At 40.7% G+C, this 26848-nt stretch overlaps 1 protein-coding gene across 1 annotated transcript in view; it reads right to left on the reverse strand.

Annotated features, from left to right (window-relative positions):
- Positions 1-26848, reverse strand: part of Copg2 (coat protein complex I subunit gamma 2) — a 129003-nt gene that overhangs the window by 21306 nt on the left and 80849 nt on the right. The window contains exons 13-20 of the mRNA XM_075953501.1: positions 19982-20077; positions 18916-19159; positions 16446-16521; positions 15392-15495; positions 14381-14506; positions 13598-13660; positions 13018-13157; positions 12158-12329 (exon numbers count right to left, since the gene is read on the reverse strand). Coding sequence (XP_075809616.1) covers positions 12158-12329; positions 13018-13157; positions 13598-13660; positions 14381-14506; positions 15392-15495; positions 16446-16521; positions 18916-19159; positions 19982-20077 — 1021 coding nt within the window. The remainder of the gene's footprint in view (positions 1-12157; positions 12330-13017; positions 13158-13597; positions 13661-14380; positions 14507-15391; positions 15496-16445; positions 16522-18915; positions 19160-19981; positions 20078-26848) is intronic.

A 26848-nucleotide genomic window follows, 5' to 3' on the forward strand; every position in this document is an offset into this window, starting at 1 on the left:
AGAGTGATGATGTCATATACTGGGTAAGAAGAACAAGAAGGCGAGCCTGGGAATATAGCTTAGTTGGTAGAGTACTTGTCTAGAATGCAAGAAGCCCTAAACTTGATCTCCAACAGCAGATACAACTGTGGTTAACAGTACACTGGGGAGGGAAAGGCAGGAGGATCAGGAGTTCAATCAAGGTCTTCCTTGGGTACACAGTGAGTTCAAGGCCTATACTACACGAGACCATGGGGCAGGAAAAAAAAATGAGAAAGAGCACATAATGAAGTCCTAGCAACTGAGAGGAGAAGGCTATTGTGAGCATACTAAATGAAATAAACCAAGAAAATAAGCCAAATGTGAGGGACTGAACATGAAGAAGTACAAACATTTCCTTCTAAGGATAAAGCTGTGGAAGAGAAAGAGCATGGCCTAAGTAAGCAAGGATGACAGAGGCCAAGGGTAGTGAGACTGCAGAGGGAGCACTATCTCAGAAATAGTCTAGGTCAGGGCTGTCCAATGAAGGACAACAGGAGGGAGGATGAGGGCAGCAGCTCCAAAAGAGTTGACAACTGTCCAGAATGGTGGAGTCAAGAAGCCAAGATGTTTTTAGAGGTGAATTCAGATAGCAGTATATGGAGACGCAGTTTCCAAATGAAGGGCATTCAGATTCTAGTAGACAAGTCAAGTAGATAGGGTGAGTGGTGTCAGGGCCAGACATGTGAGGCAGAGCAGAACAGAGACAAATGCCTAAAGTGATCTAAATTAAATAGGGAAATCAGACAGCACGCATTTTAAAAATGGGACATGCATAGACAGTACCGGCAAGTAACCTTGGGGACTTGGGAAAGGTCTACTCCGTACTGAGACCATTATGTTAGCAGCAAAATACTTGCAAATGGCAGAGGTGCAGCTGGGAACCAATGCGAAACAGGCATTTCGCAGTGACCACTGAGCCTGTGCTTTTGCTATTTAAAAGTATCTAAAAGGAGAGAGCTGTAGTGCTTGGCAGACAGACAGGCATTGGCGAAGAATAAAAATGACAAAAGAATGTGGATGGCTCATCAAACCCAACAAATCATTATAAATAGATTACAAAAGAGCAAACTTGTTCTGCCAGAGAACATCCTGGGGGAGAGTTAGTGTGTCTAGTCGGCTTCTTTTTGGGGAGGGTTGATCTAAAGGAAAACAGGTAGGAAGAGGAAGCTGGAGAGTGGGCCTTGTGTAAGAAAAGGATGTTAAAAATTCAACACAAGTGTTGTGATACAGGCAGGCAATAAGGAATGAAGCACTGGGAGATGTACATGCTGTGAATGGGTGGGGTCTGTGGTAATAGGTAGGGGGCATTTCCTTAATGGACCCCTATTGGTGGCATAGAAGTGATAAAGAGGAGAAAGTATGAAAAGTACTGGGTAGACTTTCAAGTTTTGTGGGAACAGGAAGAAGAAAAAAGAAGAACTCAGGATGACAGTGGACACAATGGGCCGAAAAGGTAGAGGGAAGAATCAGTGGATGGTAAGAAGAATAAAAATGATTAGTTCTAGAAAAGCACATAGAATGTGGAGAAGAGGCAAGAGTTTGAGTAGTGAGGAGAGGTTAGGAAAGCACTGGGAGATGTATTATCTGACAAAGTGACAGTACTACAGACAAGCAAAACCTTTTTTCTCTTGGCGAGGAAAAGAAGACATAGATCAGAAGCAGAAAGTACATTGCTTCAAGAAAGCTACATCAAAGAGTCAACTATAGGAGACAGGGCAGAGGAGACACCCAGAGAGAACAGAGCAGAGCAGAGAGCAGGGAAGAAGGGACACAAGCTGGACAGGAACAAGAAAGCGGGAAGTCCTAGAGGCAGAAGAAGGCCCTTAAGAGTGCTCCAGTCAACTTGCCAGACATACTTTGGAAAGAAAAAACCAAATTAAACAAAGCAGGGATGGGAAGCAGCCAGCAGGGAGAAATGTGATCTTAAAGCCCTGAATACTGCTATGTGCGAAGGAATAAGCCAGGAAGGGAAGGAAGTGCTTCCAACTAGAGAGTGCCTGGTCCATATGAGACAGGGAAGGAAACCCTGAACTGCTTGAGTCAAGACATAAGTGGTCACCACCAGAAAGCTAGGGCCATGGAATGGGAGAACAAAGGCCAGGGAGGACAGGGGGTTATCCACAGCAGTGATTCTTAACCGGGGGGTGGGGGGTGGAGGGGTTCCACCAGAGGGTGGGTGGGCACGGCCCCCAGGTGGCCTATCAGAACACCAGAGGAGAGGTAGTGATCTGCTCACAAATACTAACAATAACACCAGTTAGAAGATGGTTCTGATAGGCTACTGGGGGGCCGTGCACCCCTGGGTGGGAATCACTGGTGGAAGGGGGATTGGAGATGCAAGAAAAGAAAGAAAAGGCTGGAGTGTCCTGAAAGAGAGCTGTCAGCTCAACAGCATGTCAGAGTGAAGGTGGGCACCCTTGTTTGAGGATGAATAGGCAGAAATGAGGGCAGAGGAATATTAAGAGGCAGATGCTCTCTGTGGGCTTTTCAGGAATAGTGTCAATTGAAGAGCACAAAAGGAAGCAAAACAGTTTACAGGGAGCCATGAGAATAAAGTTCTAAAAGGAATTTACATAGACTCTTGGGTATAGTATGCAGGCTTGACAAGTAGTTGGACACAAAGATGAAGGAGCATGTTAGAACAATGGGTATGGAGGAGAAATGAAGCAGAGAGTACATACCCAGGTCTACAGACTGTGCATCCCACACAACAGCTGAAAGGTTTCCACTGTGGTGGGGGTGACTATGCTTCACTGCAATAAAGAGTATGGCAGGAGAAAGGATCAGCTGGACCCAGGAGATGGGAGAAGAGGTTTAGAGTTTGCAACATGTGAGAAACCAAGAGAGTTCAGGAAATGTACTAAATCTAAAAAGTGCACTGAGGACCAAGAACAGTGTCAATTAGCCTGGTCATGGTGGTGAGAGGCTTTTAATCCCAGCACTCAGGATGCAGAGGTAGGTGGCTCTCTGAGTTCAAAGCCAGCCTGGTATGTATACAGAGTGAGTTCCAAGACAGCCAGGTTATACAGCGAAAGTATGTCTCAAAGAAGGTAGGGGGATAAATTGGGAACAAGAAAACTAGGAACTCTGTTTTTAAAGGCTGCAAAGAGAGAGAATGACCATGATTAATTCCATGGAGAAAAAGCATGGCCTGAGTAGAACAGTCAAAGGGAAAGGAAAGGTGGCCAGAGTGTAAAGGGGAGCAAGGCTGCAGGGCTGTGAGCACCAGGAAAGGGTGGTGACTCTTTATCAGAGGGCAAGGCAGGATGATGACAGGTCGGGAGAGTTGTGACCAGAAATGACTGTATGTACCTTGGTAGAAGTAGGGTTTTAGGATGGTTAGGGGTGAAATAAGGCAGTAGCTGCTCCAAATAACACTAACTGGGCCACTACAACAAGGATCTTGAGGACCAAAGGTATAATCTCTGCACGGGTACCTAGCTTTTTAATTGCAGAGGAAGAAATGAAAAGGTCAGTAACAATCACCCCAAAGACCCAGACTAACAGAAGACTTGAGTGATGCTGTAGGGAAGATATGATGAGAAATGGGGGGTTAAAAAGAGTAGCTTTCACAGGCAGACTAGGATCAGGGCATGTTCTGTGTGAAAGAATAAACAGTTGGAAAGGAAGGAGGTGTCTAAAAAGAGGGAGTACGACTAGGAAGCACCAAGATGCTTGAGTGAGGACACCAAATGGTCACCACTAGGAAGTCAGAACTGTGATATAGGAGAAAGAAGACCTGAGAGAAGAGGGGGCCATCCACTGCAGTGATTCTTAACCGGGGGGGGGGGGGGTGGAGGGGTTCCACCAGAGGGGAGGGTGGGCACGGCCCCCAGGTGGCCTATCAGAACACCAAAGGTGAGGCAGTGATCTGCTCACAAATACTAACAATAACACCAGTTAGAAGATGGTTCTGATAGGCTACTGGGGGGCCGTGCACCCCTGGGTGAGAATCACTGGTGGAAGGCGGGGGGGCAGGGACTGGAGATGGCTACAGAGAAGGAAGGGTGAGCAGATGGAGACATCAAGTCATGACCGTCAGACTTGGGAGAAAAGGTCCCGCTGGTGCAGGGGGATGACAGTGAGCAACTGGATGCAGTGCCAACACTGTGGTCCCTGCTGAGGACTGAGGTGGAGGAGCGAGGCTGGAAGAGATGGCTGATACGTAGGTGTGAGGGCTACATGCAGACTTGGTGCAATCAGTCTGATGCAGAGGACCAAATGTGTTGAAGTGGTGGATGTGGAGGACAGGTCAAGTGAGGGTGCAGGCTCAGAGGTCCACAGACTACACCAGAGCATCACAGAGGGCATCAGGGGTTGGGAGGATAACTTTGCTTCTCAGGGCAGTGAAAGGTAGAGCAGGAGAAGGGGTTAGCTGGACCCAGGACTGCTGTGAGGAGGCAAGGAATTTGTAATAGGTGGGAGAGGATGAGAGAAGAGCTGGGCCACTGAGTTAACAAACTAGCATAAGCAGTGGAAGGAGCCAGCAGCTGAGAGAGCAGAGGGTACACAGAGGCTCAGGGGAAGACACCACATCAAGGATGGTACAGTAAGAGTGAAGAAAAAGTAAGAAGATGGAGAGTGTGGAATGGAGCTCAGTCAGCCAGGGAAGCAAAGAGCACGGTCTGGGTGGGAGAGAGCAGGACGACAGGTGAAGGAAGCATCTGCAGTAGGCTGTGGTGAGCACGATACCCACGAAATATTGGGACACTATGTTAGAGGAGGCCACAGTGAGTTAGATATAAAGGTCTCAGACAAGTAGCTGACTTGCTTGTAATGTGAAGAACTAGGAAGCGAGGCTGGCAATGGTGGGTTCCAACAGCATGGACTCGGGAGAACTTGTTTTGGACACAGAGGCTGACAATGTCAGGAATGGGTGAAGGTGGGGAAGGGAGCCGAGAAGGGAAGACTGATGAGGAGTTCCTGCACTGACTGAAAGGCAGCAGGTGAAGTTAGTAGTGTAAGCACAGTGTCGGTGACAGAGAAAGGGACAATCTGCAGGGGATGGTGGTAGAAAGTTTAGAGCCCCTGTATGGAAGAAAAAGCCATCTTTGGCTTGTTAGTGAAAGGTGGTGTTGAGCTGGATTAGGGCAGCTGGTGTGGGAAAAAAAGAAGAGGCATTTCAGTCTCCTGAGCTTGTGGTGGATTCAGTCAAGGATGAGGGGCCACTATGGAAAACAATAAAGCAGACAGTAGAGTTCCCTAACTGAGATCCTTGGCAGATCTCAGAGGGCAAGTTTGTTGAAAAGATGGTATTAATGTCAGATTTTAGCGGGACAGAAAAGATGAGCAAAAGCCCGGAAGTTTGTAGAATGGAACTGGATGGTGTTTATAGCAAAGGGACAAGAGTGGCTTGAGTTAATTTAGAGGAAACCAGGTGAGGTGCACCTTACAGACTCCTGCACAGACACCTGTTAGAGCCACCTCTGCAATGGGACTGGACTCATAAAGAGTCCAGTACTAGACTCTCATGAAGAGAGTCCGGTAAGAATGTAGATATATGATTGTGCAAACGGTGGAGGCACAGCTGGGTACCAATGCGGAACAGCCACTTCGCAGTTGACCTCTGAACCTGTGCTTCTACTGTTCAAGATTGGCTGAAAAGAAAAGAGGTGCGTTGTGAAACAGAGAGACGTGTAAGGGGTCTTGGTGAAGCCCAGGGTAGGAAGGATGTTCCAACTACCAGGCAGGAAGGACCTTCTAGCCGTTCAAGGCAGAAAGGACCTTCTAACTGTCCAGGGTAGGAAGGACGTTCCAACTACCAGGCAGGAAGGACCTTCTAGCCGTTTAAGGCAGGAAGGACCTTCTAACTGCCCAGGGTAGGAAGGACCTTCCAATACCATGGGAATCTCACAGGTTCAGGGTGAAGGTAGGTCACTAGTCCATGAGCAGTGGAATGAGCCTGGCCTAGAAGGCCAGGTTCTGGTGACAGGTTGGGCTTAGGCTACCGTGTGCTTGATCGAGAGGAAAAACGGTAAGGAAATAAAAAAGAGGGTATAGTGTGGTATTTACATAAGGAGAATGTCTTCAAATATAAATACAAGTATAATGAATATTGTATTTCCAAGTGGCAGCAAGGAAAAGAGAAACATCCAGTGGGCTTCAAGTAGTGTGTCAGCAACAAGCAAGGCTATGTTCTTTTCAGGAGGTTTGCAACAGAGGTGAGAAAGTGAGGAGTAGGATGTGGCAGGACTGGCTTTACTCTTCTGACTTGCTGCTTGAAAGAAGAGGAAAATGTTTGACATGGGAGAGCTGAAGGAATGACAGTCTAAGACAAGGAGCAGGTAGAATCAATGAAAACCCCAGATCAGTGACCTAAACAGCTTCAGTAGTGGTGGTGGGACAGTGATGGGAAAAATCTGAGTATGAAAGCAGATACAGGAAGAAGAAAGTCCTGGAGACGAGAGTCATGAGTACGATCAAGTGGCATGTTGTAGGTTGTTTGAGAAAAGTATGGGCCACAGAAAAAAAGCAGAGGTTTTCTACTAAGTAGAGGGCAAAAGCAGAACAGGCTTCAAGCAGTAGGGCTGTGGAAAGGGAAGTAGGCATATCAAGATGATGTAGCAGTGGAGTCAGCTGGAGAAGACAGGGCAGAGGAGACACCCAGAGAGAACAGAGCAGAGCACAGGGAACGGGGAAGAAGGGACACAAGCTAGACAGGAACAAGAAAGCAGGAAGTCCTAGAGGCAGAAGGAGGCCCTTAAGAGTGCTCCAGTCAACTTGCAAACCATACTTTGGGAAGAAAAACCAAACCAAATCAAACAAGGATGGGAAGCAACCTGCAGGGAAATCTATGATCTTAAACCCCTGAACCTTGTTAGAATGGTACAAATCTGCAGCCAGGCTCTTTACTTTGGGTCTGGCAGGAAAGGGAGGATGATAAGGATGGTTGCAGGGACAGGATTTGGGCTAGGGTTGATACAGCTCACTGGATTGAATGGAAGGTGAGCTTTGGAAGTAGTGGGGACTGGAGTGGAGACATAAGCCTAGTTTTAGGCATTAAGAAGACATCTTACTGAATGGAGCTGGCAGATGGTTCTAGGTCCTGTGTTTATAGTGATGACTAAAGCCTGGGAGAATACTGAAAATGCTCAAGAAAAAAAAAAGAGTAGATGACGAAAGGACAGAAATAAAGGGTGAAGAGCCAGTCTGTAGGAAAAGAGAAGGCAGGCATGTTATCTGTGCAGAAATAAACAAGCATAAAGGTGGTTCCAAGAGGAGAGTGAAGTTCTGAGGAAGTGCTAAGATGCTCAAATGAGGATTTCAAGCAGTCACCACTAGAAAGCTCCAGGCATGGAATTGAAGACTGAAAGTCTGAGAGAAGAGGGGGCCATCCACTGCAGTGATTCTTAACCGGGGGGTGGGGGGTGGAGGGGTTCCACCAGAGGGGTGGGTGGGCACGGCCCCCAGGTGGCCTATCAGAACACCAAAGGTGAGGCAGTGATCTGCTCACAAATACTAACAATAACACCAGTTAGAAGATGGTTCTGATAGGCTACTGGGGGGCCATGCACCTCTGGGTGAGAATCACTGGTGGAAGGCGGGGGGGCAGGGACTGGAGATGGCTACAGAGAAGGAAGGGTGAGCAGATGGAGACATCAAGTCATGACCGTCAGACTTGGGAGAAAAGGTCCCGCTGGTGCAGGGGGATGACAGTGAGCAACTGGATGCAGTGCCAACACTGTGGTCCCTGCTGAGGACTGAGGTGGAGGAGCGAGGCTGGAAGAGATGGCTGATACGTAGGTGTGAGGGCTACATGCAGACTTGGTGCAATCAGTCTGATGCAGAGGACCAAATGTGTTGAAGTGGTGGATGTGGAGGACAGGTCAAGTGAGGGTGCAGGCTCAGAGGTCCACAGACTACACCAGAGCATCACAGAGGGCATCAGGGGTTGGGAGGATAACTTTGCTTCTCAGGGCAGTGAAAGGTAGAGCAGGAGAAGGGGTTAGCTGGACCCAGGACTGCTGTGAGGAGGCAAGGAATTTGTAATAGGTGGGAGAGGATGAGAGAAGAGCTGGGCCACTGAGTTAACAAACTAGCATAAGCAGTGGAAGGAGCCAGCAGCTGAGAGAGCAGAGGGTACACAGAGGCTCAGGGGAAGGCACCATTCCAGGAAGGTACACTCAGGATTTAGAGGGGAAAGAGAAGATGAAGCTTTCACTTCAGTTGTGCTAATTGGAGGTGGCAGTACCTTGAAAATAATTGGGAGCACTATGTCACTGAAAATCACGGCAACAGTGCTTCCAAACCAGAGAACCACTGTTCCACAATGGTAGCCCTGAGAAGCTAGTCTGGTTATAGGGGAATTCAGAAAGCACCTGGACTCACAAGAGCTTGCCCCAGGCTCAGAGGGTGGCAAAGCTGGGAGCAGTGAGTACAAATCAGGACGTGATCAGATAGGGCTAGAAAGACTCCCGAATCCATGCACCAACTGGAAGGTTCCAAGAAAAGTGTTGAGGAAGAATCAGCATGTCTCTGAAAAAATTCACATGAGAAAAATATATGGCATGGTCTTACAAGGATTAATCCTGCATCCAAAGTAGACACTGAAGAAGGTGGCAATAGGCGGGTAATAAACATTTTGAATCCAATTGGTCACACAACTGATGAGAAATGAAAGGGTTAGAGGTGGACAGAACCAATTGAAATTGTGGCTCACCCTTGATAATGGAGCCAGTGCAGGAAAGCAAAAGGCAGAATTCAGGGTTTCCAAGGTGGGAGGTGTTATCAGATCTCCAGGTTAAGCAATGAATGATACAAAGACTTTGAAGGCCTAAGCAGAGTTGTCTTTATAAGAGAGACAAGTCAGGTGACAAAGCCTTCATGCATTATAGAAACAACTTCACTGATTTTAAAAGACAGAAGGACAAAAATCACAGGAAAGTAGTGATACCATCACATGGTTGAATATAAAATCAGAAAATATAAATTAGGTTTAAGGTTTAGTGGCAGGAAGATCACAAGTTCAAGGCGAGCCTGAGATACAAAGGGAGACCCTGTCTTAGAAAGAGAAAAAAAAAAGAAAAAGAAAAAAAAAAAAGAAAAAGAAAAAGACTAAAAAAAAAAAACTTTAAAAAGGGGGTAGGGAACGATGGTAATTGAGAAAAGAATTGGACATAGGTTGAATTGTATTGAACATGGCCTGCAACAAAATCCACATGTCCCAAATGGAAAAGAAATACTGCTAACGGAACTGGGTTATGTGACTAGTGTTCATTTTACATCATCTGGGATTTACTTAGGACACTTTGAATGGTCAGATGGGTAGTAGTATTGCTTACTGAAGATCTATTCTGAATAAAGGAAAATAGGAATTGTATATATTAAGAACTTATCAACAGACAATCTGAATGCCTAAAATCTTCGTCAGCTATCACCTGTGAATGGGTTGAGTAAAGAGAACAAATGGTCACATAGACATGTGTTTGTGAACAGCTTGATCAACAATCTCCAGTATTTGATAGCCAATGATGTTTACAGGTTGAGCAAAGAAAGGTATAATTAACAGAATAATATTCTGGAGAATACTAGAAGGCATGTATCTTTTGAATTGCAGAAGAATTGTTTTTAAAACTGATATAAGAAAAAAATTTAAGCAATTTCAGAATTAAACAAAATATTATCTATTATCTACTGTGTCTGGTGCCAGATCAGATATACACAAAGAAAATTATTTGTCCGATTCATAGAATCAGCATGTAGTAAGGCCAGAACTCAAATTATTATACCTATCTATTAAACCCATATTTCTCTTTAATATGCTATATTATTTTCAAATTGAAGGAAATCATAACCAAGAACTTCTATTTTTTTCCCTTGTGACCATAAGGAAAAATATTTTTCTGAGATAAGATTGATATTAGAAAGTGAAAGAATTTGAAGTACTGGTTAATTTTTAGAGTATCTGCAATGGAAAATGTTCAAAAAAAGAAGGATGGGAGGATAGGTAAGGACTCCATTACCATCTATGTCCTGGTATTTTACTTCATTCTTTGCAAAGTAGAGTTGAGATTGGCTATGGATTAAAATTTCATTAATTTTAATAAAAACTAAAGAATAGAAAGGAGTAATCATGCATATGGTAATCAAACACCAAAATGTTGAAACAAGATTAGACTTTATAACCACATTCTGCTACTGATCAGGAAACACTCTGAATCTAACGTAAGGAAAATTCTCTCTAATTGCCAAATTTTTATAAACAAAACCCAAATAGTCCATAGCCAGCAGACCAAACATTGAGACCTTTGGGCTAATAATGTGTAAGATCTGTTTTAAAAAGAAGTTCCCTCCTCAGTAAAGAGGGCTGAGGCAGTGTCTATTACTCCTCTCTTGGGGAAGTGTGTACACTTACTGTTGTTTTCCTATTGTCTATGTAACTACTGTGATTTTAATACTGTTGGTTTGTGTATTTGGTATTGTAAAACTGTACTTATTCTTTGAATCCCATTCCCTGTGGACTGGGTTCCTGAGTTATCCCATATTAGAGGGCATCTGAAGAGCTTGAGTAGCTAGTATTCTCAACTGCGAGGGGCTGGAATCTACTACGGGTTCAGATTTCACTTCCCTTTGTAATTAAGTGGTAAAGTAATGACAACCCTTAAAAATAAAACAGCCCATAGGTTTCGCGAGAAGTGTAGTGATTGTAGAGGAATTCTGAAGCAAGGAAAAATGGCTGTTGGAAAAATAATATAAAATGCAGTCTCCTGGGATGATGGCAAAAGACACTGAGCTACATTAAGGCCGGATCCAGATATAAATGTGTAACAATGGCAAATAAAACTAGCTTTACTTGAGAACAGAAAGCTTAATTATTCTTAGCTGACATCAGATATATATATATATATAGATATATATATATATACACACACATATATGTATACACACACACACACACACACACACACACACACACACACACACACACACACACCTATAGAGGAAAACAGACCAGGAGAGAAAAGTGAAGCTCTAAGGAAATGGAATGTGTAAAAAATCTCACAAGGGAATAAAGGAAGCAATGGAATTTAAAGACAGATGGCCTAAAGCTCAAAGGAGAAATGTCACAGTCCAGATAGGAAAGTGCCTTCCCACCAGGGGGACTCAGCAATGGTGCCAACATGAATCTACCTCGTGCCAGAGTCTGAGTAGTCTAGTCTAGCGCCCAACACAGTTAAGACTGGTCAGGGGCTCCCATGAATGAACATCGAAGAAGGGAGTTAGGAGAGGGGCTATCAAACAAATGGAACTAAGCCCCAAATGTAACTGAATGATGACTGGGGATAACTATTTACTAGTACTTTATGATTTCTTGTAACTCTGTAACTTCCCTTATGTTTGTTAATATTGTTAATTTCTGTATTTCCTGTACTTAATTAGTAGTAAAAACTGTTTAACTATAATGTGGTGTGTGTGCTTATTTCTGGGAAAGCTGGGTAACTACTGTTACGTGGTCTATGTTGAGTATGGGAAAACTGAGTGAGGGAAAGACTTCAATTGTGATATATTCCAACATTTTATAAAGGATCTATTGTCTAGACTATCCTAAGTCCTCAAACAAATACTATCACTGGCACTAGCAGTTGGCTCTCTTTTAGACCCCTTATGCCACCTCTACACCAAGACTGAACATAGGTCAAGTAAATGATAAAGGCTTTCTCAAATATGGATACAAAATGGTTGACTAAACTACTTATTAAGCTGAAACATTGCAGACCACAGCCTTATACAACAAGATGGTTAAAATGACGTGTTAAAATGCCAGCCATCTACTAAATAACCAAGTTTTCCCAGGAACACTGGAAGGAAACATCATGATTCTTCCAAGACATATCAGGTATTAGAACCTTAACTCATGGTTACATTGTTTCAACAGAAACCCTGAATTCTTTTGGGGGCTATCACTATATACATTCAGCTTCTCTTTTAGCATTATTATCAACAATCTCACAGATTTAGTTTTGAAAGTAATAGTTCTACAATAGTAACCAATTTTTTAAACATACCCCTCACATAACATTAAGTTCTGGAAAGAATCATATTCTTGAGCATTAAATACTTGTCTAGACATTCTACCAGCTCAAGGGGTGATGCATTTTAGACCACTAAGTATCTTCTCCCTTCTATGAGTTAGTACCTGCTATAGGATCCTCATCTGGCAAGCGAACAAGTGTGTAACATATTCCTGGCTGATTGTAGGTGAGGCTGGGGGCTGGGATGCAGCAAAGAACTTCATAGGAATCAGATGGTTCCATTTGCACTGTTACTTTCTCCAGCAGCTGGTCATTCAGAGTGTTGGTACAATCAAACTGAAAAGTCAGCAATAGAAAAGTTGTAAAGAATAAGAAATATTTTCCAAAAAGTTGTTTCTACTCACTCATTTGTCCACAGCTCAACTCTGGAATCCACTGTATTCAACACTATAAATAGCACTATAGACTCCTAAGATTTTTTTTTTTTTAATTAGGGATTGAACCCAGGTTTCACACCTGCCACGAGTATGCTCCCACATCCCCTAAAAACTGCCCCAGTGAAACAGGCAGGCTTCTTTTTAGTTCTTCGAGTTGAGCCATCCGCTGATTTTTGTTTGTTTTTGTTTTGTTTTTCAAGACGGGTTTTTCTGTAATTGTGGGGCTTGTCCTGGAACTCGCTCTATAGACCAGGCTGGCCTCAAACTCACAGAGATCTGCCTGCCTCTGCCTCCCAAGTGCTGGGATTAAAGGCATGTGCTACCACCACCTGGATTAAATGCTGATATTTTTAAAATAGTCTATTTCTTGAGACACTCAATTTTATATCCTTTTAAATTTTAGTTATCAAAAAATAGCCCCTCAGAAGAAGAAACCTCTATACCTCTGAAAAGAAAACTAGAATTATTGCTAAATTAACCCTCTATGAAAGGAACTAGAATCATAAACTAAAGGGAAGTGCTATTTGGCTACAATATACCAGCTTATATTTAAAGGCCTAGAAAGAACCAAGAATTCTTTATCTCACCTGGAACACAATGTGGTCAGTAAACACGTGCTTGATACAGCGCACAAAGTATTCTGTCTCTGCCTCTGTGAGCTGAACAGGCTCAGAAGACTTGAACAAGGGCCCCAGACTCATAAACTCAGGAATGGCAGCCAACTGTTCTGTTAAACACGAAGAGAAAGAAAAGTAGAAGTACAGTATGAAGAAGACAGGTAGAGATTTTATTAAAATGCTTTAGTTACCACGGAGTAGACAGATGGTTTCATTTCTATGGCTTTACTAATAACTCAACTCAACACCCAGTCAGTGGTCTCCAAGCTTCTGTAAAATAACTCTAGATTCCTGTATGCGGGGGGAGGACACACTAAATTGCTGATATTTTTCCCCTCTTAACCGACAAAATATGCCCAAGAACAACACTCCCAGGTAATAAATTAGTCACTGGAAAGTCCATGGACACCAGGTAATTCCAGCCACTATAACCTATGACATGGAAAAAGTTACTGAACTGAGAATTAATCAAATTGAATAAAAGTGGTGGATGTTATTAATTTATAATGCCTAGGGATTAAAATTATTACTTGTACTCATAAAAAAATACCTTGGAAAATGTCTTGCCTGGAAGGAGCCAACTTCTCTGGCTTAGGAGTCACAAGTGTGATTTCTACAAAGACAGATATAAGCAATCAAGTGAGTTTCTCTCCACTTTTAGCTAACCATGTATACAGAAAGAGATGAGGACAGTAACTTCTAGCAGATACACAGTGGCAAACAGCTTCAAGTATTGTGACATTTTATATTAAATAACTTTTAAAAAATTTCATCTTGGGATTTTTCATCTTATTCTTGCTTTTGGGTAAAACTCAAGAGACAATCCTAAATTTAAACAATGTCATCTACCTTAGTACTAAAAGATCACCAATGGCGCACACCTTAAATCCCAGCATTTGGGAGGCAAAGACAGGTGAGTCTCTGTGAGTTCAATACCAGCCTGGTCTACAGAGTGAGTTCCAGGACAGGGCTATGTAGACAGACCCTGTCTCAAAAACAAACAAACAAAAATTTAAAATGAGAGAAACTATGCTATTTTGTTTTGTTTTTGTTTTTCGAGACAGGGTTTCTCTGTGGCTTTGGAGCCTGTCCTGGAACTAGCTCTTGTAGACCAGTCTGGTCTCGAACTCACAGAGATCCGGCAGCCTCTGCCTCCCGAGTGCTGGGATTAAAGGCGTGCCCCACCATCGCCAGGCTCGAAACTATGCTATTTTTAAAAGCCTTTCCTAGTTTTATTTTCTAGGTTAAATGATATGTTACTATTTACAAGCTTTTTTTTTTTTTAATAAATTACCTACACTCAGAAAAACTAACAGTTAAACAGTTCTGTTACCTGACTTCTGTTCAAAGACAGGAGCCATAGCAAGAGGAATGGACTTCAAGTCAAAGGGTTTTTCTGAAGGCTCTAGTGTGTACTGGTGTAAGGCCTTTTCCATCCCTGGTATAGAAACTGTCAGACCTATAAACAGAAAAATCTCAGCATTACAATCTCTTCTTAAAGTTCTCTGAAGGAAGAGAAACGCATATCAAAAGACTATAGTAAACAGCTTTAAGTAGTGTGACATTTTGTATAAACTGACTTTAAAAAAACTTTTTTCATCTTGGGACATTTTCTTGTACTTGCTTTTGGGTAAAACCCAAGAGAGTTAAAATTAAAATCCTAAATTTAAACAATGTCATAAGTCTTATTACTAAAGATCTCAAACGACCCTTTCATAAGAGGTTACCTAAGACCATTAGAAAACACAGATATTTATATTACAATTCATAACAATAGCAACATTACAGTTATGAAGTAACATCAAAAATAATGTTATGGTTGGGGTCAGCACAACATGAGGAACTGTATTAAAGGGCCACAGCGTTAGGAAGGTTGAGAACTACTGCTATAGCCTAGGTATTCCAAGTAAAGATTACTATATAAAACTGTTTTATAAACCTATAAACTGCCTTATTTCTTTCAAGGAAACGTGGGAATAGAGCATTAAAAATGTCAACAAAATGCAAGCATCTCTCAGAAAATTAAATAGCTACATGGGAACAAGAAAAGCAGAAGAAAATAAAAATGGGGAGAGATATAAGAGGGAGCCTAAGAAGAATCAGGGATAAGAAATGTTCATTTGATCCTATTATATTTTTAAAAATATATTCTTATATATTATTTCACAGGAACTTCTATCACCAAATTAGGAAATACCTTTGTGAATATGGGGTTTCCCTAGAAATGGAATTGCATTCAAAGATTAAAACCATGCAACTGCCTAAAGGAGTCAGGTAATATGTGAATCACCATAAAATAGGTTTGAACAAGTATTATGTCCCCACATTCCTGCCTCTCACTGACCATTGAAGATATACGTAGCATTCAGAGCCATCTGTCTCTGCTGTAGTACATTCAGGTAGAAGGTAGCTCGGTCCCGTACCTCATCATCAGTATCCATCATACACCTGTTCGGAAGAAATGGCAGAGATGTGTTTCTAAATCCCAAAGATTTCCAACAGTTTTGCCACCATTCCTGTAGAGCACAGTTGAGGTCATCTGATATGATTTTTTTTTTTTTGGTTTTTCGAGACAGGGTTTCTCTGTAGCTTTGGAGCCTGTCCTGGAACTAGCTCTTGTAGACCAGGCTGGCCTCGAACTCCCAGAGATCCGCCTACCTCTGCCTCCCGAGTGCTGGGATTAAAGGCGTGCGCCACCACCACCCGGCCTGATATGATTTTTATGACAGAGTCAATAAGAGTCAACATGGGCTCCTAAATTTTCCACAATTCTTGAGCGGCTATGAGTTACTAAAGAAATGCTGCTATTGCAAATCAGGAGGTACTGATGTCACTAGGAAGAACACAGTACCATGGCATAATAATGTAGAGTCTAACCTTGAACCCAACAAAGACTTAGCTTCTCTAAAACTAAGAAATGAACATGTTTCACAAAGGAGACAAAGAAAACTAGTACTCAGTACTATTCTGATTCATTTAAACTAGTCAGTCTTTTGTTTATGACTTAATTGCCTTAATTATAAAATGCAATCACAAAATATTTGCTAAAAAGGCCTTTTCTTTATTAATTAGGGAGGGATGAAGGTCATGAAAGGTTACTATCTTTACTACTTCATATAAATCGTTTAACATCTCTTTGAAGTTAGTGCTTACTGTACAAACTGAGGTACATATGTTTACCTTACTTTTTCAAAGTCATGTAAAAGAAATCCAAAACTCAAATTCCACATCTATCCTGCACATATAATTGTCAGAAATGGAAGCACTCCATTGGCCCTCTCTAGTTCTATTAGCTCTACCCTTAGCCCAGCAGTGTGTCTGACATAGTACAATGAGACTTGTCACTACTTAGCTACACGGAATCTTTATTTTTCAAAAACTGACATTCTTTTACATACCTTTGTAAGAGTACAAGGATGCTTGGGAGAAGGCTCTCATTCTGAGCTCCAAATTTAGCCAGAGCACTCACAGCAGCTATTGTAAAACATAAAATGAAGCAACATAAATATTAGCTTCTCAGAGTTAAGCAATAAGCATTCCAAAATCAAATCAGACATTTGTGAGGCCAAGGTAGGAAGATTACTCAAAGTCTGAGATCAGTCTGGGTTACATAATGAGTTCTAGGCCAGCCTGGGCTACATAACAAAAACAAACAAAAAACCAAAACCAAAGTGAATCAGAGAAGCAGCTAGTATTCAGTAGAAATAAAGTTTCATCTCATTAGCAGTTCCTTGATTGCTTAAGCATAAATAGAACTGTAAAGCATCTAGTGAGCTCTACATAGGAACATGACATACTCAGTGAGGAAAAAGAATCATGTACATACTGAGTGTGAGCTGTCTCTACCGCATGACAGCCTCTCATCCACCCTCTGACATGATTTACTTCAGGTTTCCAACAACTACCGCCAAGAAACTATTACTAAAATTCCTTTCATTCAACAAAGATTCAACGCTCACCTAAAGTGTACCTGGAAGTGGCAGGAGCTGAGAGGAAGAAAGCTAAAGACATGGTCTGTGCTGTAAGAAGTGAGAGTGAAGTGAGAAAGAGAGGTGAGGAACGAGCCTGCCTAGCCTAGTAAATCTCTGCAGAACTAGAGCCAGGATGCTAGGTGAGTAAAGAGATGGAGCTGGGCTCAGAAAAGGAAGTGAGAAACTCTACTGCAGCTAACTTTGTACAATAGTTAGTTTGGTCAGAGGGAAAAGGCAGGATAAGAGTATTAGAAAGAAAAGCAAATAAAAATGTCCTATGCCCAGAGCAGAAAGTGTAATTACTAGACTTGAATAAGAAGGCTGAGCACTAGACTCTGTTAGAGACTAGAGATAAACTAAACCCGCACATAGCTCAACCTCTGCATGTTAATTAAAGGTTACATTACCACATAGGCACAGGATATATTTGTGATTGTTCTTAAACATTTATTTTTATTATTTTTAATTATGCAAAGTATATACGCTTGTATGTAGATATGAACACATGAGTGCAGGTGCTAGGAGAGGCCAGAAGTAACAGATCCCCTGGGAGCTGGAGTTACAAGTGGAGCCAAATTCAGGAGCTTGGCAAGATCAGTAAATACCCTTAAGTCAGCTTTCCAGCCCAAATTTGTGTTATTTTAAGGCCCATTCTTCATATTCCACAAACAAACAAACATAATATCTGTGACACTAGAAGCAGATCAGCTAGGGATCAGAAATGAATGGAAGCCTAAACCAGTACCCAATGACAAGAAATAAGAGAATGATGAAACCAGTAAGGAGGTGAAAGTAACAGGATGTGGTGAAGAATGGATGAGGTTTCAGAGCCATGACCTCAGACTCTGCCTTCTGAGTGAAGATCAAGTGAAGACTCCAGTTCACAATAGTTTGAATTTCACATTACATCTGGGGCGGATGGTGAGCATTCATATTCAGGAGAGTTATGCCTATCAACAGAGGCCCCCAAAACATCTAGATGAATGTATACAATGACAAGACAGTTCTACGGTCGGCCAATTAATGTCTTAGAAAGAAAGATTATAAATGACCAAAGGATGAAGAAACATGAAGTACACTGTGAAATCAAAGGAAGAGAGTTTCCTTGAGCAGCCACTGAACAGTATATCAAGTTGAGATGTGAACTAAAGTAAAAATATTAGTCTCATTTTCCAGCTAAGTTGTATGTAATTTAAAAAGTAATTTGAGAAAAAAAATAAGAAGAGGACCAAATTTTATTGAGTGGAGAAGAAAATGGGACAAGAGCACATGAAGGCAGCTAATGATGGCTTCTGAGTTTATCTGGCTACAAAGTAGAAGGATAAGATCAGGAGATAATGGGACAAAGGATTACAGGAGAATTTACCTATATTAGTGGAATACGCTAGAATCTCTTAAAATGTACAGATGGACACATTCATACACAAATCCCATATACATTCTGACTTAATGTTTTAATTTAATTAATTCTTAATTAATGGTTTAATGAAAAAAATAAGAGGTATCAAGCCGGGTGGTGGTACTGCACGTCTTTAACTCTAGCACTCAGGAGACAGAGGCAGGTGGATCTCCGTGAGTTTGAGGCCAGTCTCTAACTAGTTCCAGGGCAGCTAGTTCCAGGAAAGGCTCTAAAGTTATGGAGAAACCTTGTCTCGAAAAACCAAAAAAAGAGGTACCATTCTAGTGTTCTTGTTACACTGAAGGTAAGGGCTGTAGGACACCAATACAAGGCCAAAATCTGTATAGAAGTTGGAACACAAAGGAAAAGCTGTGTATCTAGACCCTCCAAAATCATAGCACACCTATAACTTTGTTGTCCAGTTTCATTACCACCCTCTTGAATTACGTATTTTTAAAGACCAGCAATCGTATCACTAGTTGTGTTCTACTGACTCACCAGCTCTGACAGCCTCATTCTCCAGGACTACCCTATTAAAAATGAATCTGATGTACTTGGAGGGGACAGGAGTTCTAGGGCCTTCTTTGCCCAGTAAGTGTAGAATCTTAGTAGCCAGAACGGTGTGTTCACAGTCCTCAATGAATTCACAGAGGTGGGCTAGACCAGCTTCTTTACTCTCAGGGTTCTCTTCCACAATGCTCATTATGCAGTCCACAATGGCCTTTTTGTATTCAAAACCTCCCTAATAAAAGAGAAGATAAAACTGCCATTTGTTCTTAGAACCTTTTTCTCTCCCACCAATAAGTGCCCATCTTGTTTTTTTTTTTGAGAAATGCTTAAATTTCAATATTCATACTTTTATTTTTCACCACCCCATCCCCATTTTAAGGGATTTTTTTCCAAAAAGAAATGCTTGTATTTCAAGGTTCATGCTTATAATATCTCAATTAACATCCTTTACTTAAAATAACAATAACAATGAAGTATTTCCCCTTCAAGTGGGAAAATAAATAGCCATGATAATACAGCAATTGGAATCTTGTATAGTATTTGAGAGACATACAGAAATGAGAAAGAAATATATTTAACATACTATAAAGAAAAGTACTTAAGCCGGGCGGTGGTGGTGCACGCCTCTAATCCCAGCACTCGGGAAGCAGAGGCAGGCGGATCTCTGTGAGTTCCACGCCAGCCTGATCTACAAGAGCTAGTTCTAGGACAGGAACCAAAAAGCTATGGAGAAACCCTGTCTCGAAAAATCCAAAAAAAGAAAGAAAGAAAGAAAGAAAGAAAGAAAGAAAGAAAGAAAGAAAGAAAGAAAGAAAGAAAGGTACTTAAAATACTAATGGGATGTCCTGGGTTGAACTGGAGCAAGTACAGGGGGAAGTAAAGAGTAGACATGATTAAGAATCATTGAATATATGTATACAATTTTTAAAGAATATAAAATAAAAATGCAAACCATTTTTTGTTGAGTAAACAACAACAAAACACTGTGATATTTAACAGCAATGAGGGGAATTTAAGAGAACAACTTCCAATGTTTAAGTAGTCTGCTACCTACATCATCTCTCAGCATGTTGGAAAGAAAAGTCATCATGACGCTGTGCTTTCGAGGGTACTTCTGACAGAGAGCACTAATCGCCTGCACAACCACCACCTGTGGAAAAGCACAGACCAGTTAAAGGAGCTGAAACCATTCCTTGTACTTGGTTAGGATCTTTCAACATCAATAAGATAGCTGTTCTCCTCTATGGTAATTTTATATTTAATATAATTTCAATAAAAATGACAATAAAAAATTTCATGAAATCAGGAAGCTTTATTTTGATAAGAAAAACAAACAAGCATAGCTAAGAAAAGGGTAAAAACAGCTTCAGTGGGGAGTTAACAGTTGCTAACAGGCCCAATAAAGCTTATTAAAATGGTGTACAAATAGGTGAATAAACAAGTATATAGAAAATAAGAACAAGCACATAATGGAACTTGAGTGAAACATAGAAGTGTAAAATGTACCTGAAGTGAACATGAGTGAATTCCTCCATATTGAAGGGTAGGAATTCTATCAATGACTCAAAATCAAGTGGAACAGACAAAAAGACTGACAAACTATAAAAAATAAAATAAAAAACCCCACCAACCACCAAACTAAAAACAGAAACTAAACCCAAAACTTGTGTATTACAAAACCCATTCTAATACAGGAGATAAATGAAAAACTGGGAGAAAAAAATTAGTAATATGTTTCATGTTTGTATCCTTAACATACAAGAAGACTTTAAATAATTGAGAAACAAAGACAAAACCTTATAAAAAACATGGTGGAAAACTCAACAGACAGCTCACAAAGAGGTCTTAAGTGACCTTTAAGAGTGAAGACAATGGTTAGAAATGCTGGGAGACGGATCAATGTGTACATCAACCAAGTGTGAAGACCCAAGTAGTGAGCATCTGTAATCTCAGAGCTTCTCCAGGGAGATGGGAGAAGGAAGCAGTGGACAAGCTAGGGTGGTGAGTGTGGTAACAATCAAGACTGTCCTCTGGCCTTTCCACATGTGCTCTACCATGTGTGGACCCACGCCTATGCATATTCTTACACACAAACATTATGCAGACACACAAACAGGGCTTTCAAAAGAGAAAGATGTTTTATATTCCTCATAAAAACAGAATTCAAATTAAAACTAAACACAGAAACACTATTTCTCATCCAAAAGGTTGGCAAACAATAGCTCAACACACACTCCTGGAAAGATTAGGAAAACTAATACTTTTATACACTGCTGGCAGCATTTAGCATGCTCTATGAATGATGTATTTATTATATTTAGCTTTCATAATATGCCTTGAGGACATAGATCTAATGTTTGAAAAACACATGCTCAGAGTATCCATTGCACCATTATTCCTAAGTACAAAATAACTGCACACTACCCAAACAGGAGACTAGTTCAATAAGCTACATTCCACACAGCTGCTGGGATATTATGCAGCTGGAAAGAAATATGAAGCATACCAGAGTTTGAGACCAGTCTGGTCTATAGAGCAAGATCCAGGGCAGTCAGAGCACACAGAAACCCTGTTCTGAAAAGACTGAAAAAAATAAAAATAAAAAAAGCATATCTCTTTCCAAAAACATTAAATGACTTCTATTTATTTTTAAGTTGAAAATAGGAGAAACATTGTACAAAAAGAACGCAACAGTATGCTATCTTTAATGTACAATAAAACAGGAAACATGGATGTATCTTTTATATTTATAAAAGGTGCACCAAAGATGTGCAAGCAAATAGTTTTATAAGGAGGTATGGGAGGAAGTGATACTCTTTTGAATATATCAACACTTCTTGGAATAGTATAATATTTTACATATCAAAAATGAAATAATTAAATGGGAAGGGCAATACTACAACTGAAAACAAGCTGAAAGAAATTAGTCTATTTGTTCATAAAAGATTTATGGTAATTGCACTAAAATATAAGAATTAATCCAAAAAAAATTAACCACTCTACATGAGTAATTACAGTTTTCATATTAAACACACAGAAAACAGCAGTAGGTAACACTAGGGCACAATTAGCTTTTTATTATTTCATTTATATCTCACAACAACTCTATGAGATTATTATTATTATCATCATCTCCCTGGTATAGCCAAGGAAACTGAGACAGCCAGAGTCACACATCTTGTCAGTCATAAAATTAATTCCAGGAATTTAGAGGTCATTTTCTTCTCTCTCTCTCTCTCTTTTCAAAATTAACTGCTTGATCTGTCATTTAAAATGAGTCTTAAACATGCATTTCTGTAGGGAATATAATTAAGAGTAAAACTGCTGGATCACATACAGAGCATGGATTCATTAAGCTTAATAAATTTTTCCAAAATGACTGTATTTATATTTCCACTAAATATATGTAAGTTTTGGTCTGCCTCATCCTCATCAAGGTAGGCAGTGTCCAAGAGACTTCTAAAACAAAGCAATATAGGTACTGCTTGCCCCTGTTTGCATCCTAAAACTTGAAGGTAAGATTCTATTGCTAGCCAGGAGGTGGTGGTGCATGCCTTTAATCCCAGTACTTGGGAGGCAGAGACAGGAGGATCTCTGTGAGTTCGAGACCAGCCTCATCTACAAGAGCTAGTTCCAGGACAGGCTCCAAAGCTACAGAGAAACCCTGTCTTGAAAAACCAATAGTTTATTGCTGAAGACACCGTACACTTTGGATGCCAGGCTTTCATCCTTCTAGTTAATTTATGGGTCCAAGGGAGGAGTCAATGCTTTTTAACAAAAGAAATTTTTAGGTACATGCTTTATGGTAGTTTTGTTAAGATTAGATGTTTGCTTTGGTGAAGAAAAGCAAGTCCATTGAATACTGACCCTGAAGAAGACAAAGTAGACTCCTTCATCTAAAGATTTTGTCTTCTGGAATGCAGGGACCATAAAGAGCGTTTATGGGACATGAATTTACAGTAAGACAGGATACAGGAGATCTATGAGCTGAGCAAGTATGTTCTCTTTAGAAGCCATCTTAGTCTGTTTTTTTTTTTCTTTAAAGTTGATCTAAAACTACTTCTTAGGGTGCTGTGGTATATGAAATAAAATGGCCCCCCAAAGGGAGTGGCACTATGAGGAGGTGTGGCCTGTCAAGAGGAAATATGGCACTTTGGAGGTAGGTTTTGAGATCTCCTTTGCTCAAGCTATGCACACTGCCACACACAGTTCACTTGCTGTTGCCTGCAGATCAAGATGTAGAATTCTCATCTCCTTTGCCAGCACCATGCCTGCCGATATGCCACCATGTTTCCTGACAAGATGGTAATGGACTAAACCTCTGAAACTATCAGCCAGCCTCAAATGTTTTTTCTCATAAAAGTTGCTGTGGACATAGTGTTTCTTCACAACAATTGAAACCCTAATTAAATCGGGTGCCATCTGCATTTTCTTTCTAGATTAACAATTCATATAAGTACGGTAGATGATGAAAATATGTGTAAAGGATGGACTTTTAAAAGATTAAGGAAAGGAAATATCAACTAGGCAGTCAGTATGACCAATAGTACAATAGTGGCAAGTCTGTTATGGGGATAACCAACACTTTTCTGGTTGGATTTGCCTTCTAAACACTGTGTTTAAGACCATATATTAATACTGCTGTCAGCTGTAGTCAGAGAAGCTTCTTTATGGAGTGATCAGGAGTGAATACAGACAATTCAAACTGGTCAAGGTACTAGGAATAAATGGCTGTTGAACACATAGCCATAAACAAGATCCCCCCTTAAAGTTTCATTTATACACACACACAAACACACACACACACACACACACACACACACACACACACACACACACACACACGTGCGCGCGCGCGCGCTCTCCCATGGGGAGTACTGTGATGGAAGGGCAGAAAGAATGTCAGAACAGGAAGGAAGGTGGAGTGGTGTGGAATGCTGACTTCCTGGCTGATAGGACTATTGCACATTCTTGAACTCATAGCAGCTGTTATCTGCACAAGTTTGGGCCCATCAATACCTTGTCATGAAAGGGAGAGAGGCTCATGGGGCTCTACCCCCTCTGAGGATTTATTCACAATTTATGGTTGAGAGAGGAAGGAGAGACATTTTCTTCAGTGGTATAGACATTGGTAAGGTGTTCATGCTCCTGTAAACAACCTGAAAAAAATTTATTGGGAAGCAACCCCTTGCCCTCCCCCCCCATTCATACCATGAAAGTAGAAGGGAGGATAGTTGGGGAAAGGGTGTAGATTAGCAGAAGGTGGAGGAAGGCAAAGAGGATACTAGTGTGAAAATTATGTATACAATGTATGAAATGTATATGTTTGAAATGTATGTAAACCAATAAAAATGCAGAGACAGAAATGATGAAAGAAAGGGAGAGGAAAGTTAACACAAGGTTAATGCTAAGACTGGGAGGTGGGAGCAAAAACTGACATCCCCAATTAACTATCTCAAATCCAAATTCCCCTCTCCCCAAATAAAAAAACGTAATATATCTGTTGTTCCGAAGATTTTTCCTGTATTTTCACATTTACAGTATAAATGTGATTTTTTGCCTACACTGTAACATTCCTCAGCATCAATACTTTATCAATATTTGAATAGAATATGGGATGAAATTTGTAAAGGGATGAAGCTGGGGATTCAGGAAATGGGATGTAAATATAAATAAATATAAATAAAGATATAAATTCTATAGTAGTTCTAGTTTGTCAGATTTATGTTTTATTTTTAAAATTATATATACGTATGCGGGCACACACGCAGACACACCCACATGCGCGCACACACACGCGCACACACGCGCACACACATGCAACACACACACATCCCACTCTATCAAGAAATCACTCTCAGGCACAAGCAATCATGTTAAGGGTGCTGGCTTGCCTCTTCAAGCAAATAGGACTTCTCTGAATCACTTTGTAGAAGCAGAACTGAAGTATATTTATAATCAATATAAGCCGTAGTGTGTTTATTTAAGAGTGACTGCGGGGCAGGAAAACTCCTTCTACAAATGGCATCCATCATAGGGTGTCGATCCACGTAAGACCTAAGTTCTTTTAAAATAAAGGTTCTAAACACACAAAAACAGAGCCAAACACAGCTTCCTAGTCTGACAGTCACAAGCCAGCTGCAGGGCAGAGAAGCATCTCCCAACTGCTGCATTAAGGGCCATGGTAGGTTCCCACAGTCTCTCACAGGGTCTCAGTACAGAGAGACTTCTAGCTGCTGCCTGCAGATTTGAGCTGCCAGAGCAAGCTCTGCCAGTATGCTGCATGGCAGATTTAGGGTTTTTGCTCATGCAGAGAGAAAAGGTTACAGATACACAGTAATGACAGATTCGATGAAAAAAAAAATACCTTTCAATGAGTAAAAATGTGTCTAAAAATACATGAAGGCTTAAGAGAAAAAAGAAAAAGGGTAGAGAAAGTCCTTAAAAAAGGGATAGAGCTGGACAGGTGGTGGTGGCACACACTTTTAATCCCAGAGGCAGGAGGATCTCTGTGAGTTCAAGGCTAGCCTGGTCTATAAGAGCTACTTCCAGTATAGGCAATAAGGCTAAACAGAGAAACCCTGTCTCAGAAAAAAATAAAATAGAGTAATAAAAAATATATTAAGCCATGTAAAGATGGGAAATATACAGAGAGTTTAGATCATGTATGTTTTTGTGTTATCTTTGAATTTTTTGACTGCTAAGAGACACTGGATTATAAAAACTGCTATGTTCAACAAACCTACATATTTTAAAAATATCTTGACTTCAAAATTTAAGTCAAAAGATATGTTACTTTGTGGGAGAGGTTATGCTTTTATTTCTACAGGAAATAAGAGGCTATGAGTTCATCCTGTTTTTATTATAAAACTCCACACAGTCATAGAAATCAAGAACTAAAAAATCAAGAAAATCACTGATGATATTCTATAATTTTTTTCAATTCTACAATTTTCAATTACTGATGATTAAAAAGTACACAGAGCTTTAAACAACTTAATGAGAATTTGTTTTATAAGGTTAAAAAGCTAGCAAATTAGTAATTGGGAGAGATTCTGCTAATAAAGAATGCAGCTTTGGGGGTATAGCTCAGTGGTAGAGCATTTGACTGCAGAAGAATGCAGCTTAACAAAAGTATTATCACCTCTTTCTTTCTTTTTTTTTTGGGGGTTTTCGAGACAGGGTTTCTCTGTGGCTTTGGAGCCTGTCCTGGAACTAGCTCTGTAGACCAGGCTGGTCTCGAACTCACAGAGATCCGCCTGCCTCTGCCTCCCGAGTGCTAGGATTAAAGGCGTGCGCCACCATCGTCCGGCTCTAACTTTCTTATGGCATGTTTCAGACTATTTATTAAAATATATAGCATTATTAAATAAATTAAAATAACAAAGTTATTACAATAACAATGCTTATATACTTTCTTCATAGTTTAAAAGATTTTTATAATCTGAAATTCTTTTATGTACCTCTTTACTGCCTGATCATATCTGTTGTAGCCTCCCTTGGTATGATTATTCTCCTGATCTCTTTCCTATTTCCTTATTGTTCTTCAGTTTACTAATGTACCCCCAGACAATAAATCTATGTAAGTTTACTCTTTGGTGTTGACATGACTGTATCATTCTGTATATAACCTGCAACTTGCCCAATATGTTTCTAGTAATGCGTACAACTGAAAAGGTCTCATAGTTCAAAGAGTGAAACTGTGGGGTTCTCTCCTCCTCCTCCTCCTCTTCCTCCTCCTCTTCATCATCTTCTTCTTTTTTCTAGTCAGGCATGGTAGCACCTATAATTTCCACCCTTGGAAAGCTGGAGTATCAGGATTGTGAGTCTAAGACTAGCCCAGGCTACCTAGTAAGAACCCGACTTACTAGGAAGAAAAAAATGAAAACAAACATTAAAAAAATTCACTTTTAGTAGACAT

The sequence above is a fragment of the Microtus pennsylvanicus genome, chromosome 19 (genome assembly GCF_037038515.1).
Source record: "Microtus pennsylvanicus isolate mMicPen1 chromosome 19, mMicPen1.hap1, whole genome shotgun sequence".
Classification (NCBI taxonomy): Eukaryota; Metazoa; Chordata; class Mammalia; order Rodentia; family Cricetidae; genus Microtus; species Microtus pennsylvanicus.